Below are 15,957 nucleotides of genomic sequence, written 5' to 3' on the forward strand. Positions count from 1 at the left end.
ATACCTCGTCCCTAATAGATGATTTTCATTTTTAAAAAAATAGTTATTTTTTGATCACTAAATAATTTTTGTGATGAGTAACTACCTTGTACTAAATTAATCTATCACGCCAAACATCTAACTCGTCCTAGATTAATCTTTAGAGAGGAGCAACTGCCTCATCCTAGTTTAAAATTTAGAGACAAGCAACTAACTCATCCTTGATTAATCTTTAGAGACTAACTCATCTTAGATTGCTACTGAAATCATAAAATTTATATATTTCATGGCTAAATATAAAATTGCTACTGAAAACGTCAAAGGATGATAAATATAATTTGAATATTTGCTAAACAAAAAAAATAAACCAATTAACATCCCTAGCTAGAATATGATGTCAATAGTTTCAATATTTGCTAAACAAAAAAAAAAAAACTTAACCAATTAACATCCCGAACTTTATGATGTCAATAGTTTCAATATTTGCTAAACAAAAAAACTTAACCTATTAACATCTTGAGCTAGAATTTGATGTCAAGTTTACATAATGTTCTTAGCAAAATAATAATGAGCTTGTGCATTCTCTGAACTTGTATCTTCACTTGTAACTTCAACTTCATAAATCTGTAAGAACAAAATTATGGAAAGACAATTAATAACTATTGGTATATAATTTAATATAAGTAAGAAGCAAAGAATTGAAACACATTACAATAATGGATAACTAACTTAGCCAATGGATAAAATAAGTACACAGAGTTGAAAACTAAGTCCAACTATGAGATGAACATGAAAAAAGTACTCGCTTCCTTTCAATTTGCATTGCATTGTTTGATTCACGGAAAAGGAGAAAATACAAGTATTAACTAAACCAATGAAAATGTTTTTTTGGGATAAAGTGAGAACTACTATAAAATGTTAACACGGGTAAGTCTGAAAGCAGTGTTGTATATGATTCAAGAAAAGCTGCAGCTTGACAGCTGAATGAGCATTAAGCACCTTGCCTATGGTACACATTAAAAACAAAGTCAAATTCAAGAGAATTGTAGCTTTATCAAAATTGTTCTTACACGAAGCGGGGTACTATGTTGTGAAATTTCAAAACCAACAGGATAGAGATGAAATCACAACTTTGAATCCTACAATCCTATCAAATCAAATTTTAAAGAAAAGGGGGAAAAAGAAAGAACTTCATTTCTATTATAGGTCTACAGATTCGAAGAGAAAACCAAAAGAAAATTTGAATCAAGAAGAGGAAATGATATTTAAGAGGTTGGAGAACCTGACAATTGATAGTGGAAACGTGTCTGCCAGCCGATCTTCATTAACTTCCAGGAGGAGAAGTGGTTTCTCGAGGCTTTCAGATTTAGATAGTGAGCTTCTTCCTGAAAAAAAAAAAAAGATTGAACCGATTCCTTTGAATTATTGAGGTACAATTTCTCTTAACTAAAGAAGTACTACATTTCTTGTTATCATGTTCATCAAATGTGAGAAGTTGTTGCTCTAGCTAAATGACTTTGGTAGACTCTATTCTCAAATATGGTCAAGAAAGTGGTGTTGCTGTTGTTGGAAATGATAATCTAGCTAGGAGATTTACCGTAGTGGAGAAAATTTCTGATAATAAGTTTTTTGAAAAAGAATTAGCTACTGAGATTGTGGCATCTTGGCTCGGACAACAGATAATAGGTACTTTTCTTAGGAAGCAGTGTTATTTCCATTGCTTTTTTATACATTTCTTGGTAGTTCCCTAGTGGTTTAATGACAGTTTCAATTACGTAAATGCTATCCCAGTTTTACTTAGAGTAGAATCATTCTCTTGTAACAAACATTTCTTTCCAGTTCCATGTAGTCCAAAGTAGTACTTCAACTCGTTGATACTCTTTCTATTCTTCTATATTTCTTTAATAAAATCAAACTTAGTATTTCCATTATACTCCAATGTTCTAGTAGTCTTAATTATCTTTTAATCTATAGAAGCATCTCGATCTGATGTATGACCTGATTTTGGAATCATACTCTCAGTTTATTTACTGGGGACGAAAAGTTTCTTGAGGAAATAACAAGGATGAAGAAGTATTGAGGTAGCTCCTCATCTAGTGACAATATGAAGCGGTCAAAATTTACAAAACTCTCTAGCCACAGGGATGACGCAAGCACTTGTTGTGCTAAGTGGAGTTAGTTGTATAAGCGAAAGTTCCCAAGGAAGAATTTCTAGGAAAGTTGAGTGAATAGAATTTTTCTAAGGTCTCTTCTCTTCTACCTATGAAGTACCCTACACCTTATGTATTGATTCTGTATTAGAGACGACGTGTAACACAGATTATTGCACATATAATCCTCCTAGTAGAATAGGAGCTATTGAAAAATAAAATGCCGACAATAGGAGAGTAGTCAGTTCTAAGTAAATATGTCGATTAGCATATCTAGACTAATGGATTTTTTTAATTTGCATATCTAGACTAATGGATTTTTTAATTTTTCACCTTTCCTTTTAGTTCCTCCATCATCGGCAAACTCTCATCTCCACCACCACAGATTTCACCATCCACAATCAAATTCACCATCGGAATTATCCCACAACATTGTCATATCAATCCACCATTCCACCATTAAACTATCATTAAACTACTATGATTACAAATATTATTACTAAACCAACATCTCCACCATAGAAAAAATATATCAAAGTAGGCCAGGGGAAAGACACAACGATGAGAAGCCACAAAAAAATACTAAAGACAACATGACAAAGAAAAATAACCAAAGTTGAGAAGCCACAACAATATACTAAAAACAATATGAAAAAGCAAAATAATAGAAGTGAAGAAGCCATGACCCAATACTACAGACAACACGACAAATAAAGCATAATAGTAACTACAATAATATAGGACAAAGAAGACAGAGAAACTAGAATCATACAAAGAAGACAGAGAAATTAGAATCATTCACTGACACCATATTTTGATGGAGTTCCTCCTAATTAACTTTAGCTTTATCTATTTAGTTGCACTAAAATTAGTTAAAGCGCTCACCGCAAAAAAAGTGGCTAATGTTAAAAATCATGAAAAAATATAAAAATTGAGGTAGATTATTACTTACTTGGTCAGCAAAATAAGTCAGTGTGTCATTCAGTTGAAACAGGCGAGGTCGTATGAGGGATATATGATTGTTATACAACAAAAAATTCTTGCATTTTTCTTATTTTTTCCATCTCATCTTCTAAGGTTGACAAGCGATCATTCAAGGATTTATTTTCCTCAATCAAGGATTTATTGTCCTCTCGAGTTGAACATAGAGCGGACAGTAATTCAGTCTTTGAAGAAGTGCCCCTTTCATGTATTTCGCCTTTACTCCACCGCCAAAGCGAACTACATAACTAAGATGTTGAGGTCCCCAACATTTTTCTACAATCTCTATGATAGGTAGAGATGGCTCTGCTTTCATAATTTCTTCGATCTAAGCCTACACAATAGATAAAAGGATATTTTCAATCAGAACCCATAATAACTTTAAGTAATTTACATATTCAATTTAGCAAATACACATGTTTTTCAATTGCTTCAGGTTCAACAAGCTTGTTGTCTTTCTTATGAGTCTCGTAGAAAATAGTCCCCAAATCTGAAGAATTGTCATCTTTCCCGCCCTTTACATCAAAGAGAAACATGTCAAATAATACCTCATAAGTATTTTCTTTAGGAAATAATTTTTGATACTACCTGCTGATACATTATCTCTCGAATAGGCTTGCTTTCAATATGATGAAGCATTGTCAAATTAGCTCGGTTTGCTGTATTCCTTCTGCTTCTCACCTTTATTATTCTTAAACAATAATCTTAGCATATATTGAAATGCAAATTCTGAAATTGCATCAACAAATAAAGTTTATAGGAAAGTATTAGCAGGTAATACAGAGCAATACAAACAGAATCATTAGATTTTTTTAGAAAAAAAAAGTCACTCCACACACAATTGTAAAGCAAATAATACATAGCTAAGAAATAGAAGCATAAAGACAAAAGTTGAAATGCAAGTTTTCAAATTAAAAGTTTCATATTATTCACTAGGAATAATTGAAAACTTTCGGAACAAAAATTTTCCTTAACTAACCACTCCCAGTCCTTCTTGTCTACTCTCTCTGGTTTAAACTTAAGAGCCTGTACCATTGACTTATTCTTCACATACTTACTATGCAAGTGTCATCTCCATTTATTCCACAACTTATTCATCCATCCAAAGATATTATCACGATGATCATTCATGTCATCACTCTCAAATTTATCCTACAATAATCAATACACAACATCCGATAGAACGAAACAAAAAAGGTCCAAATGCCCATTCATACAATCAACTACATTTGTTATCTCAATAGCTGCCCATATGTGATCCAAATGTTGTTGCTTAATATCACTCCATGATGATACGACCAATGAACACATGTTACTGTCACGAATTAATTTTCTCAAGTGTCTCAAAAACAGATTGTTATTTTCTCCAACCATTCGATTATTGTAAAAAGTTACTTTCAGCTTCTAACCGACTTCAAGCGATGCAACTTCCTTGTACTTGTTGCTCCCTCAAACTTTTTTTACCTTTCTAGGATTAGATGATCCTACAGCTGCATAATTTGGTAAGAACTATACGAATAAAATTCAATTCTATAAATTTAATAATACATGAATTCTAAAATATCATACCTATTTCAGCTGTTTGGGAGGGCTTCATAACTTGATCAATAGACGGAGGCAATGAAATATTGATTTTCATGTTCTCTTTCCCAAGAATCAGAGGATTATTATCCATTGATCGCATTCCTTAATTAGATCCCACATTATTCTTAAAAATACCTAACAAGGAGTACAAAGATAAGGTATTAGATCCCAAGTTGTTCATAGAACCCCTTAACAAGGAGAAAAAAATTATATGATATGATAAAGTGGACAAATACTGAGTAAATTTGGAAAAACTTTTAGAAACTCCTACACTGAGCATGGTGTGATGCATGTGGACAAATACTCAACAGATTTGGAAGAACTTACTTTTTTCAACCTCTTTGGTGCATTGCTTAACTCGATTAGTAGATGGAGGACATGGATTATGAACTTGTATATACGCTTTATCAAGAACCATGAATTTCTTACGTATCGATCCCATTCTTTGACTAGAAGACATGGTAACATTTTTAAGTCCCTCTTCTGGTCCCTTCCCAATAGCACCTGGAGAAAGAAAATCATATTACTAATAATTAAATTATATATGCAATCAAAAACTCAACAGACTTGAAAAACCCTTACTTGTTTCAGCCTCTTTGGTGTATTTCTTAACTTGATTTATCGATGGAGAAAATGGAGTATAAACTTGCATATATTTGTTCTCACGAACCATGGAGTTCTTACATATCATTCTCATTCCTTGACTAGAAGACATGGTAAAGTTTGTAAGTTCTTCTTATGGTCCCTTCCCAATAACACCTAGAGAAAGCAAATCATATTACTAATACTTAGACTTGAAAAAAAATTACTTGTTTCAGCCTCTTTGGTGAATTGCTTAACTTGATTAGTCGATGGATAAAATGAAGTATGAACTTGCATATACTCATTCTCACAAACAATGGAGTTCTTACGTATCATCATTTCCATTACTTGACTAAAACACATGGTAGAGTTTGTAAGTCCTTTTCCTCGCCCCTTCCTAATAGCACGTAGAGAAAGCAAATCATATTACTAATAATTAAATTATATATGCAATCAAAAACTCAATAGACTTGAAAAAAAACTTACTTGTTTCAGCCTCTTTAATGAATTGCTTAACTTGATTAGTCAACGGAGAAAATGGAGTATTAACTTACATATACTCGTTCTCACGAACCATAGAATTCTTACGTATCGCCATTCCCATTACTTGACTATAACACATGGTAGAGTTTGTAAGTCATTTTCCTCACCCTTTCCCAATAGAACCTGTAGAAAGAAATATACAATTGTATAAGCTTAACATTTTAAGGTTAATATGACAGGTGTAACAGGATAATAGTAAAGCTTACTTCAAAGCTTGCTGCCAACTGGCATTGGTGTCATAAATAGGATAGTAGTGGTAGAAGAAAACTATGGATTATATGGGACACAGAAGCTGGATTTAACTCTATAGGTCACTAATCAGTAATCATAAATGGGGTAGTCGTTGTGGTGACTACTAGTATTAGAGTTTTCCTTTGTTTCGGTTTATGGTTTGTATACTATACAAGATAGAGCTACAATGTAGGATGATATGTAAGTAGCACTGACTAACATCCACATGCCTATGTGAAGTTTTCATTTGAAAATGATGATAATAACAATAATAATACGAGTAGCACTTCAGATTTTCAGTCATTTGCAAAAAAATGATATTACACTATTTTGTGATTAATATTTCATTCTTATTATTACAGGTACTGTTTCTTTAGAGAAACCTTAAGGGCCTCTACTGTTGGTTGGATGATGTATAATGTACTTGTCAACAATAAGAAATCAATACAATCACAATATAAGTCCCATGTTTATGCAGATCCTGAAAAGGTAACTCCATGTGCCTGCTACTTTCTTGACTGGTTTACTTGACCAAGTAAAAACTAGGGAAGAATTTGTCCAACTCTTTGCAGAGCTGGGGGGTAGGATACCATGTCTAGTTCTGGCAATAGCAAGTGCTCCGAAGAGGTCAACTCAACAAGACACAATACTAGATAGAAGTTGCAAAACTACTAAAGATGCTCCAAACCATAAGTAGGTGAATGCAGGAAAAGTGATGGATAAGGTCCAGGAAAATATTACCAGCATGAAACAAGACCAAGAAAAATGGCAAAAGCAAATAAAGATGAAAAAAGACCAATGTTCAACAACAAATGCAACAGCAGCACCAGGAAAAAATGTATAAACCAAGAGCTTCACAAACTACTCAAAATTTTTCCAAGAATCAATTTGATATGCTTGAGCCACAGAGCACCCCAGGTATGGATTTAAATGCTTCCACTCCTTATATTTCTGTTGGTTTAACAGCTGGTGGATTAACTGGTGAAAAAGAGGTGTTGCATTCTTGTCCCAACCCCCATGTCTCACCCATGTGTATTGATGATGAATATGATGGTGGAGTAGAAGGGATTTATGGGTGTTCTATGGGTATGCTGGAAAGAAATGGATGGGTCAAACACCAACTTCCTGTTGATGCTAGGAAAAGGGATAAGCAGCACAAAGGTCAACAAAAGTTTGATTTTGTTGCAGAACAATTTGATGAACACTTCCCTCCCCTTCCAAGGAAAGAAAAAAAACTGTGAGTTCCAAGGAGTTGTGTGCTGAGAATAAGTCTACTTCTCTTCTTGAAGAAGATGAATATAGGGTCATTGACTCAGAGGATGAAGTAGACTATGAAAACCATTCAATAGAAGAAGAAGGAGATGAGGAAAAGGTATGTCAAGAACTTATCAAAGCCTTTGGTCCTTAAGGAAATAGTGATGAGAACAAAGAGAAACAACAGATCGCAGCAAAGGAGGGCCTATCTCCATGAAGTTTTTAGCAGAGAGTCCCCTTCTCTAAAACAGGTCTTAGTTCATCAATCAACAGACCTCTTACAAGACCACAAAGCAGGATTTCTTGAGATTGTGTGGAGTAAATATTGATAGAGGTCTTCCTCTTCGTGAACCATAAACCCCTATCTTAGAACAAAAGGTTCTCATATGAAATAACCTCAAAATAATCACTCGTAGTACTCGAGTTATACACCAGAATTGTTAAAACATACCAGAATTATAAACCAAATAACATTGACCAAACTTTTACTATGTTTTTTCCTTTCCTGGTGCTCAGGAGTGAATGGGGTGGGGCATAAATTAATTCCTCATTTCTGGCAAGCTTAAAATTCAAAAGGTATGAAGAAAGAAAATCTATATAAACAAAGCATATCCAAAGTGTCTTTTGCATAATCCAATTTCAATATTGCAGTACAGTAAGCTTTAGTTATTCTGTTTTGTCCCTCTTTTCAATGATGAAACATTTCAAGACAAATGAAATATCTAGGTAAAATTTGCTCAACAACAGAAAACTTTCTTCCTCTCTACCACAATAAAGTTTAATTAGCAAAAACAATCATACAACTAAAAAATACCATATCTAAGATGCCATGTGGGTAGATGAATATATATTCTTTCTACAGCAGTCGAACGGTTCTTAGAAAGGGTAAATGACCAAATTTATCATCATAATAAGTCAAAATAGTTATAATTATATTCTCTTGTGATTGAGGAAATTCATCACACAGACAACTAAATCCCTTAGGTTAAAACGATCTCACACAAAATACCAGTAGTTTAAGCATTAAACATCATATATAGCACAAAATCGAGGTTTTTACCCTCTAAACAAGACCATTGTACACACAACAGGGAAACAATAGTTAAAACTCTCTGCTACTAATTGATTTTGCTGAGCCCAACAATAGAATAATAAAAGCCCTTTCACATTGTTCATCTCCTCCGTCACACGCTGAAAACAATTCCTAGGTCACTTTTAAAGACCATATACATTTTAATAGGTTGTAACATGTTTCCTACTGACATATGCTCTTTGTCAAGAACCATGGAGTTCTTATGTATTTCTCCCATTTGTTGATTAGACGACATGGTAAAGTTTTTATATCCCTCTTCTGGTTTCTTCCCAATAGCACTTGTAGAAAGAAAATCATATTACTAATACTTCAGGAATTATATTTTGTAGCACAAGGGCGACCAAAAATAAGTTAGAAGAACAAGTTACTTATGCAATTTAAAACTCTAATAAATTTGAAAAAACTTACTTGTTTCAACTTCTTGGAGGTGTATTGCTTAACTAGACCACCAGGTTGATAAAATGAACTCTTAGTTAGAGTTTTCCCTTTTGTTGTCAAAGATCTGAGATCTCGTCCTCGTCCCTTTCCAATTACACCAGCTGCACAGAAAGTATATCTGATAGTACTCTTCATAGTTGAACCATCCTCATTTTCAGTCTTCATATTGAACCTGCAAAAAGAGCCAAAAGTAAAAAAAATATTAAGAAAACTTTTTATCCAGTGAGCTAAAGAATACAGTCAATGTAGTCTTTGTGCTTCCCAAAAACTCAAAATCTATACAAAAAATATTATAAGTTAAAATTTTAATGCTAAAAGAATAAAAGTTTTTAGCAGTAAGAGTAAGTCATTATCAGATACTTCACCTCATCGGTTCTTTTACGTTTCTTTTGTGAAGGACTTTCTAAGTCATCTACAACATCTGAAGGACTTTCTAAGTCATCTACATCATCACTCATTTGTATCACAATCTCATAGGATCACGAGGTTGAGTCTTCCTCATGTCCTAGGATTCGTACATGTACAAATGTGTAAATTGCACCTTAATATGTGAGAAAGAGTCTCCAAATTATATGACTAAAAAATAGAGTCCATTTTAAAGTCAAACAATTCATTCATCAGTTGTTTTAAGCAGAACAACACTACATTACTTTGAATACTCATGGGAGCATTCAGCACTAACTATGTCGAGGCAAACACACTGCCTCGAATACTTATGGAAGCATTTAGCACAATGAGCCAAGAAAAAACAGAAGTTTTTCCTATGCGCGGGCAACATATCTAGTCTGTACATAAAGTGGAGTTTGTCCATATAATAGAGCCATTGAAGGAGTCCTACTCTCTGGCTCGAGCTGCACAACAGATGGCCAACAAATTTAAAGTGCCTTTAATTGTTTGCATGATGTGACCAAGAGGAAGCAACAATAGAAGTGAAAGAAGCTAGTGAGGCTGCATTGACACCCTGAACATGTATGAACCACAATCGATTGGCATTCTCACCCTAAAATGGACGAAGGAGACTAAGACCCGCTCCCGCACCACACCCCCATAGTTTTAAAAATATAACGCTCTGCCCCACCCCGCCCCACCTCACTTAAAGATTGCCCCCTCCACACCCACTGCACCCCATTTCTATTACTAGTAGTATGTACACAGTTTATGGACCTTACCCCTACTTTGTGAAGGTAGAGAGATGATAATTGACCATCCATAAATTAATATATTTCATAGTAAAATGACCTAGTTATAAAAATTTAAAAAAAATAACAGATTCTGATTTCTGAATATATAGAGAATAGGAAGAATAAGAGTAGCTCAAACAATCAAGAAATAAAATGAATTTAGAACTATTTTCGAAGAAAAGGATCAACTAGATGAAAGCATACTTCGTCGCGTTCGAGAGAGATGAACCCAAGAAAAAGGACACAACAATGGAGAACCCACAATTGCTACTCCAATTACTAAAGCTGCGTACAACTTGGATCCCTACAATTGCGCATATACGGTTAATGCTAGAGAGATGAACCCAAGAAAAAGGACACAACAATGGAAAACCCACAATTGCTGCTCCAATTGCTAAAGTTGCGTACAATTAAGATCCCTACAATTGCGCATATATGATTGATGCTAGAGAGATAAAGGACACAACAATGGAGAACCCACAATTGGTACTCCAATTGCTAAAGCTGCGTACAAGTGGATCCCTAATTACGCATATACGATTGATGCTATATGGTAAAAATTTGCGACCAATAGTGTGTTTTAGGGAGGAAAATAGAGTTTTAATTAGTTTTCAGTGAAATTAAAAAGATTTTTGGGCGTAATATATATATATATATATATAGTGATATAAAAATATTATTAGAATTTTAATATTAAAATTTTGGCGGTACTTTTTCCAGCTTGTTTGTGAATTATAATTTGGGACCAGTTATAAATTTTTTTAGGGATCAAATTTTATACCTTCACAATAAAATACTATATTAAGGACTGATATATAGTCCCTTCCTAATACATATATTTTTAGAGACGAGATTATTAATTCACCCGTAAATGTTGGTCAAAAATAAAGCTTTTTCTTGTAGTGCATTGTGCCACTTAAATTGAAATAAAAAAATATTGTAAATCACAATAATTAAAAATTTAAATTATTTAAAGAAAATAATTGACTATCAACGACACAAAACTCTGTAAAAGGAGAGTAACATATATTATTCAAAAATTACAAAAAAAGTATTATAAATTACAATAGTTAACAATTTAAAATATCTAAAAATAATTTAATCTGTTATATATTTTAAAAAAAAATACGTAAAAAATATCATAAATCACAATAATTAACAACTTAAAAAATTTTAAAAATATAAAATATTTGATTGACTTTCGAAATTATATTGGTGTCACTTAAATTGAAATAGAAGAAAAGTATTATAAATCACAATAATCAAAAACTTAAATTATTTTAAAAATATAATTGACTATCAATGCAATAAAAGTTTGGACAAGAAAAGTAACGTATATTATTTAAAAATTACATAAAACATCTACAGAGGTATGTTTTATCGTATTTTCAAAGTCAAATAACTTAAACTAATATGACAGACCATAACTTTTAGTTTTCTTTTTTATATAATTTTTGAAACACTTAAAATTTAAATATAAAATATTAATCTAATTTAACTTTAAAAAATAAGTTGACAAATAAAAGAGAAGAAGAAATGAAAGTAAAGGATGTTTATATCGGCTTAGTAGGGGAATAGAATGCAATTTTTAATTATTAATTGCAATCAACATGTGATGTAATATCTAATGACTAGATAACTATTTATCTTTTTCAACAATTATTTTTTATTTTATACGACAGGTGTCAAGTTTTATATATCAACTTTAATCTCATACTTTACATTTGATGTAGCAGACCTCAGTCATATGATTAAAGATCTAAATTTCAAAATGCATCAAATTTATTATTTATATGAGTAAGTTATATATAATTATCTTGTGGGATAATTTGGCTTCTTGAAAAATACTATCAAATAGTTAATATGTTTTATGTATTCATGTTTTATAATTCATAATTCGAATTTATATCAATCTAATAACTTACCGTACATAGTCAAAATATCTTAATGTTAGACTTGTGCTGACACGAATCATGGTCCACTAGTAATTAAATAAGAAAGGATGAATATTTCAAAATATTTAATTAGGTCCAAACGGGAAAAACTTCTCTAAGCAAGTTGATTTTGAAAAAAAATCTTTTAAAGTCTTAAATACCCTCACACTTATATTTAATATCTTTAAAGCGACATGTCGAAACTTGCTCTTCTAACGTAAAGAAAGAAAAGAAAAATAAGAAAAGAAATCACCATATTAAAAAACCACATTAATGCAGCTCTTTCCACTAGTTCTATAATAAATTGAATCATCAATTTTTTGCGGCTCTTTATTTAAAAGTATAAAATGTGATAATGCATGAAATTTCTTTGCCACTTGCGAAATTATTGTATATAAACCCAATGTGCCTCGTTCTTTCTTAATCTACAGGAACAATATAATTAGCTAGTACACAAGAGATATATAGAGAAACCATAATGGAAATTTGGATGATCATCTTATTCGGTATAGTAGCAATTTATTTTGTTTGGTTTTGGTTACTTGTAGGAAAATTGAAAGGTCCAAAAACTTGGCCATTAGTGGGTAGTATGCCAGAAATGTTATTGAACAAAGAAAGAATTCATGAATGGACTACAGATCAACTCCTTGCTAGTGCAACATTAGGCACATATCAGACATATGGTATTTGCATCCCTTTTCTGCAGAATTGGAGAAGAACTTTTTCCACAGTTACATGTCATCCAAAAGCTTTGGAACATATTCTTCGAACTAAGTTTCATAATTATCCAAAAGGCCCAACTTGGAAAAACACCTTTGGCGATGTTAAAGGAAATCAAGGTAATTAAGATATTAACTTGATCTTGATATATTCATCACCGATGATTTCTCATATGGTCACTTAACTAATAGATATTATCTCTAAAAAGTCGCTTTGTTTGCCGAAGAATTACCGGAATCAAGAAGAAAAGTAATTTTCAGAGATAATAATTATCAGTCGAGTGACCAGAAGCAAAATTTACTCATTTTATCATCTCATGCATGAGTCACAGTTTAATTTTCTTTATACTATTATTAGGTCACTCAAAGATATTACTGTTAGAGTGGGTAAAAGTCCCACATTGGTTGGGGAATGGACTAGTGGTTTACTTATATGGACTTGAGTAATCCTCACCTCTTTGAACTAGCTTTTGAGGTTGAGTTAGGCCCAAGATCCATTCTTGACATCGTATCAGAGCCAGGTCCATTCCCGTTTTGGGCTCCCGGTCCACGTGTCAGTGTCAGTTAGGCCTGGGCGTGAGGAGAGTGTTAGAGTGGGTAAATGTCCTACATTGATTGGGAAATGGACTAGTGCGTGAAGGGGTGTTAGAGTGGGTAAAAGTCCCACATTGATTGGGAAATGGACTAATCGTTTGCTTATATGGACTTGGGTAATCCTCATCTCTCTCTTGAGCTAAATAGACTAGTGGTTTGCTTATATGGACTTGAATAATCCTCACCTCTCTCTTGAGCTAGCTTTTGAGGCTGAGTTAGGTCCAAAATCCATTCTTGACAATTGCTAGTAAATAAAGCATGTTAATTACATGCTACAAACAGATTAAAAAAAAAAAATACAGATAAGATCCCAAAAACAAAAATTATATAAAAGGATTAATCTAAATAATCGTTCACCCAGACACTTAAACTAAAAATATTTGGCTTTATATAATATATGTACAATCGCTGCATAATATGTGTATAATTGTGAGCAATTACTATACTACATTTTTTATGTACTGGTTACGAAAAATAAGTTGTGAATCCGGCTGACTATTTGGGTAAAGATCTTTGATAGGATAAATTTTTTACTTTATTAATGGTCAGAAGCCAGATTTGAAATGGTGGAGTTACCATCATCTTAACACAAATGCCAATTACATTTTCAATGACGGCGGAGGGATAATACCGTACGAATCAAAATAATCACTATAATATAATAGAGTGAGCAGTGATAAAAATATAATATATAGGTCAAATATAATTTCTACTCTGTTAATTAAAGTTAAACATATATTAAGATCGTGCAAAATATCTGAATTGACCCAGAGAAGCTGTCCCTGCATGAGCGCTTTCCCGACCAACTTTTGTTTTATTGGTTGCAGTTGCACTTGCACCTCATTCTTCTACATGGTTACGCCTCTATCACTGCGCTTAAGTTAATTAAATCCATTTGCTTTTTGTTTGCTATTATATAAGTACCCAATTCGCTTCTAATAATTTATCCTCTTTAGTTAGTTATAGGATATAGTTGGGTGTAATAGTTACTAGAACTAGTTATCTTTTTTAAAAAAATAAAACGTACTATTGCTACAATATGTCATCAAGATTATTTTCTTTTAATGTAACCATTCTTGTTCCTCCAACAGGTATAGCCCATGTTAATGGTGAAGAGTGGACTTTGCAAAGGAAATTAGTGGTTCCAGAATTATCAAAATTGAAGCTCGTTCCAACACTATATAGTTGGGTGAACCCTACAATCAAGAATAATTTATTACCTATTTTATACAACGCTTCAAAACAAAACATTTCAGTTGACTTGCAAAACTTGATGATTCGTTTTGGCACTGAGAATATATTTGGATTTGCTCTAGGCAAAAAATTGAAAACTCTAACAACAGAACTTCCTGAGGACCCTCTTGCACTAGCCATAGATGCAACTGTTCAATCTTTTTTCAAAAGATTGTTTTACCCCAATTTCATGTTGAAATTTATGAGATTTTTCTCTATTGGATGTGAACGAAGCCTAATGAAGAACCACCAAATTTTGAACAATTACATAACTGAGGCACTAGAAGAACGTAAGAGAAGAAAAGATGAAACTTCCGATGATGATTTATTGTGGACGTTGATGAAGAAAGTGCAAGTTAATGGACACATTTTGCCTAACTCTGCTATTATGAGCACAATTCTTGACATTCTATTAGCGGGGCATGACTCTGTTGCTACATCAGCTAGCTGGTTTTTTTGGCTCGTTATGAACAATCCACGTGTTGAAAAAAAGATCGTTAATGAAATCTTAACAGTTTTAAAGAAATCCCGAGGAAAGGACAGTGTTGGCTCAAAGGTAACGTAATACAAGTTTTGAGCCAAAGCCCAAACTCTGTCAAATTTGCAGCTTTAAGGCTAGTCTCACTCCTGCCTCTACCAAAAAAAAGTTGAAGTTCTAAAATTTCTTTTTTTAATTTTTTTCTTTTTTTTTTTTTTAGGTTGAGTCTATTCGAACAAGTACATTTTCATAAATTTCTTTCTTACATTTATTTTTGATGATTTCACTTTCCAATTTACATCTCAGTTTAATTGTTAGTTGAATTAACTAATTCACCTTTTTTTGTTTGGTGGATCCATATATTTGAAATTAAGTACGGTTATCTATTTAGTAAATAAAATTTATGAAATAAGTTGATCATGAAAACATTTTAGGTCACAGATTCTATTGAGCTACCTCGGGAAGAAGAGATACAAGAATGGATGGAAGAGTCATTGTCATATGAAGAAATCAATAGTTTGGTCTATATTCATGCGACATTGCTAGAAACTCTACGTTTATATCCTTCGTTCCCCAGAATGGTGAGGTACGCAATATTTGATGATATCCTTCCCGATGGAACTTACGTACCAGCTGGTACGGATGTCATTTTATCGCTATACTCTGTGGGAAGGATGAAGTCCGTATGGGGAGAAGACTGCTTGGAATTTAAACCAGAAAGATGGCTCTCTGCTGATGAAACAAGAATTGAAAGGCCTGAAGATGGGTATATGTATGCAGCATTTAGTGGAGGATCAAGAACATGCATAGGTAAATACTTAGCTTTTCTTGAAATGAAGTCGGTAGCTTCAGCTATATTACTTCGTTACAAATTATCTCCAGTTCCTGGTCATCAAGTTCTACCAAAACTCTTCTTCACTTTATCCATGAAGAATGGCCTTAAAGTGAACCTCAAACGTCGTGATCTTGCTGCTATACTATAA

The 15,957-nt window shown here is 32.9% G+C and overlaps 1 protein-coding gene and 1 long non-coding RNA gene across 13 annotated transcripts; one reads left to right on the forward strand and one right to left on the reverse strand.

Moving 5' to 3' along the window:
- Positions 1 to 415: 415 nt before the first annotated feature.
- Positions 416 to 10,627, reverse strand: LOC107852716. Of its 12 annotated transcripts, none has more exons than XR_007057292.1 (12): positions 10,221 to 10,627; positions 8,806 to 9,007; positions 5,763 to 5,942; positions 5,606 to 5,673; positions 5,277 to 5,453; positions 5,022 to 5,198; positions 4,680 to 4,829; positions 3,699 to 3,791; positions 3,525 to 3,625; positions 3,082 to 3,444; positions 1,262 to 1,364; positions 416 to 603 (listed from the first exon to the last, which is right to left on the reverse strand). It is a non-coding gene; the product is annotated as an uncharacterized LOC107852716 (long non-coding RNA). The 12 variants fall into 12 exon arrangements; XR_007057290.1 differs by having other exon boundaries at positions 1,267 to 1,364; positions 3,082 to 3,625; positions 5,535 to 5,673; positions 10,221 to 10,320; positions 10,394 to 10,625; XR_007057289.1 differs by having other exon boundaries at positions 3,082 to 3,625; positions 5,277 to 5,398; positions 5,504 to 5,673; positions 10,221 to 10,320; positions 10,394 to 10,625.
- Positions 10,628 to 12,548: 1,921 nt separating this feature from the next.
- Positions 12,549 to 15,957, forward strand: LOC107852712 (cytochrome P450 86A1-like). The gene is made up of 3 exons (XM_016697752.2): positions 12,549 to 12,789; positions 14,355 to 15,038; positions 15,443 to 15,957. Exons 1-3 carry the CDS (start codon positions 12,549 to 12,551, stop codon positions 15,955 to 15,957), a joined length of 1,440 nt encoding a protein of 479 aa, XP_016553238.2.

Source organism: Capsicum annuum, chromosome 6, assembly GCF_002878395.1.
Source record: "Capsicum annuum cultivar UCD-10X-F1 chromosome 6, UCD10Xv1.1, whole genome shotgun sequence".
NCBI classification, from domain to species: Eukaryota; Viridiplantae; Streptophyta; class Magnoliopsida; order Solanales; family Solanaceae; genus Capsicum; species Capsicum annuum.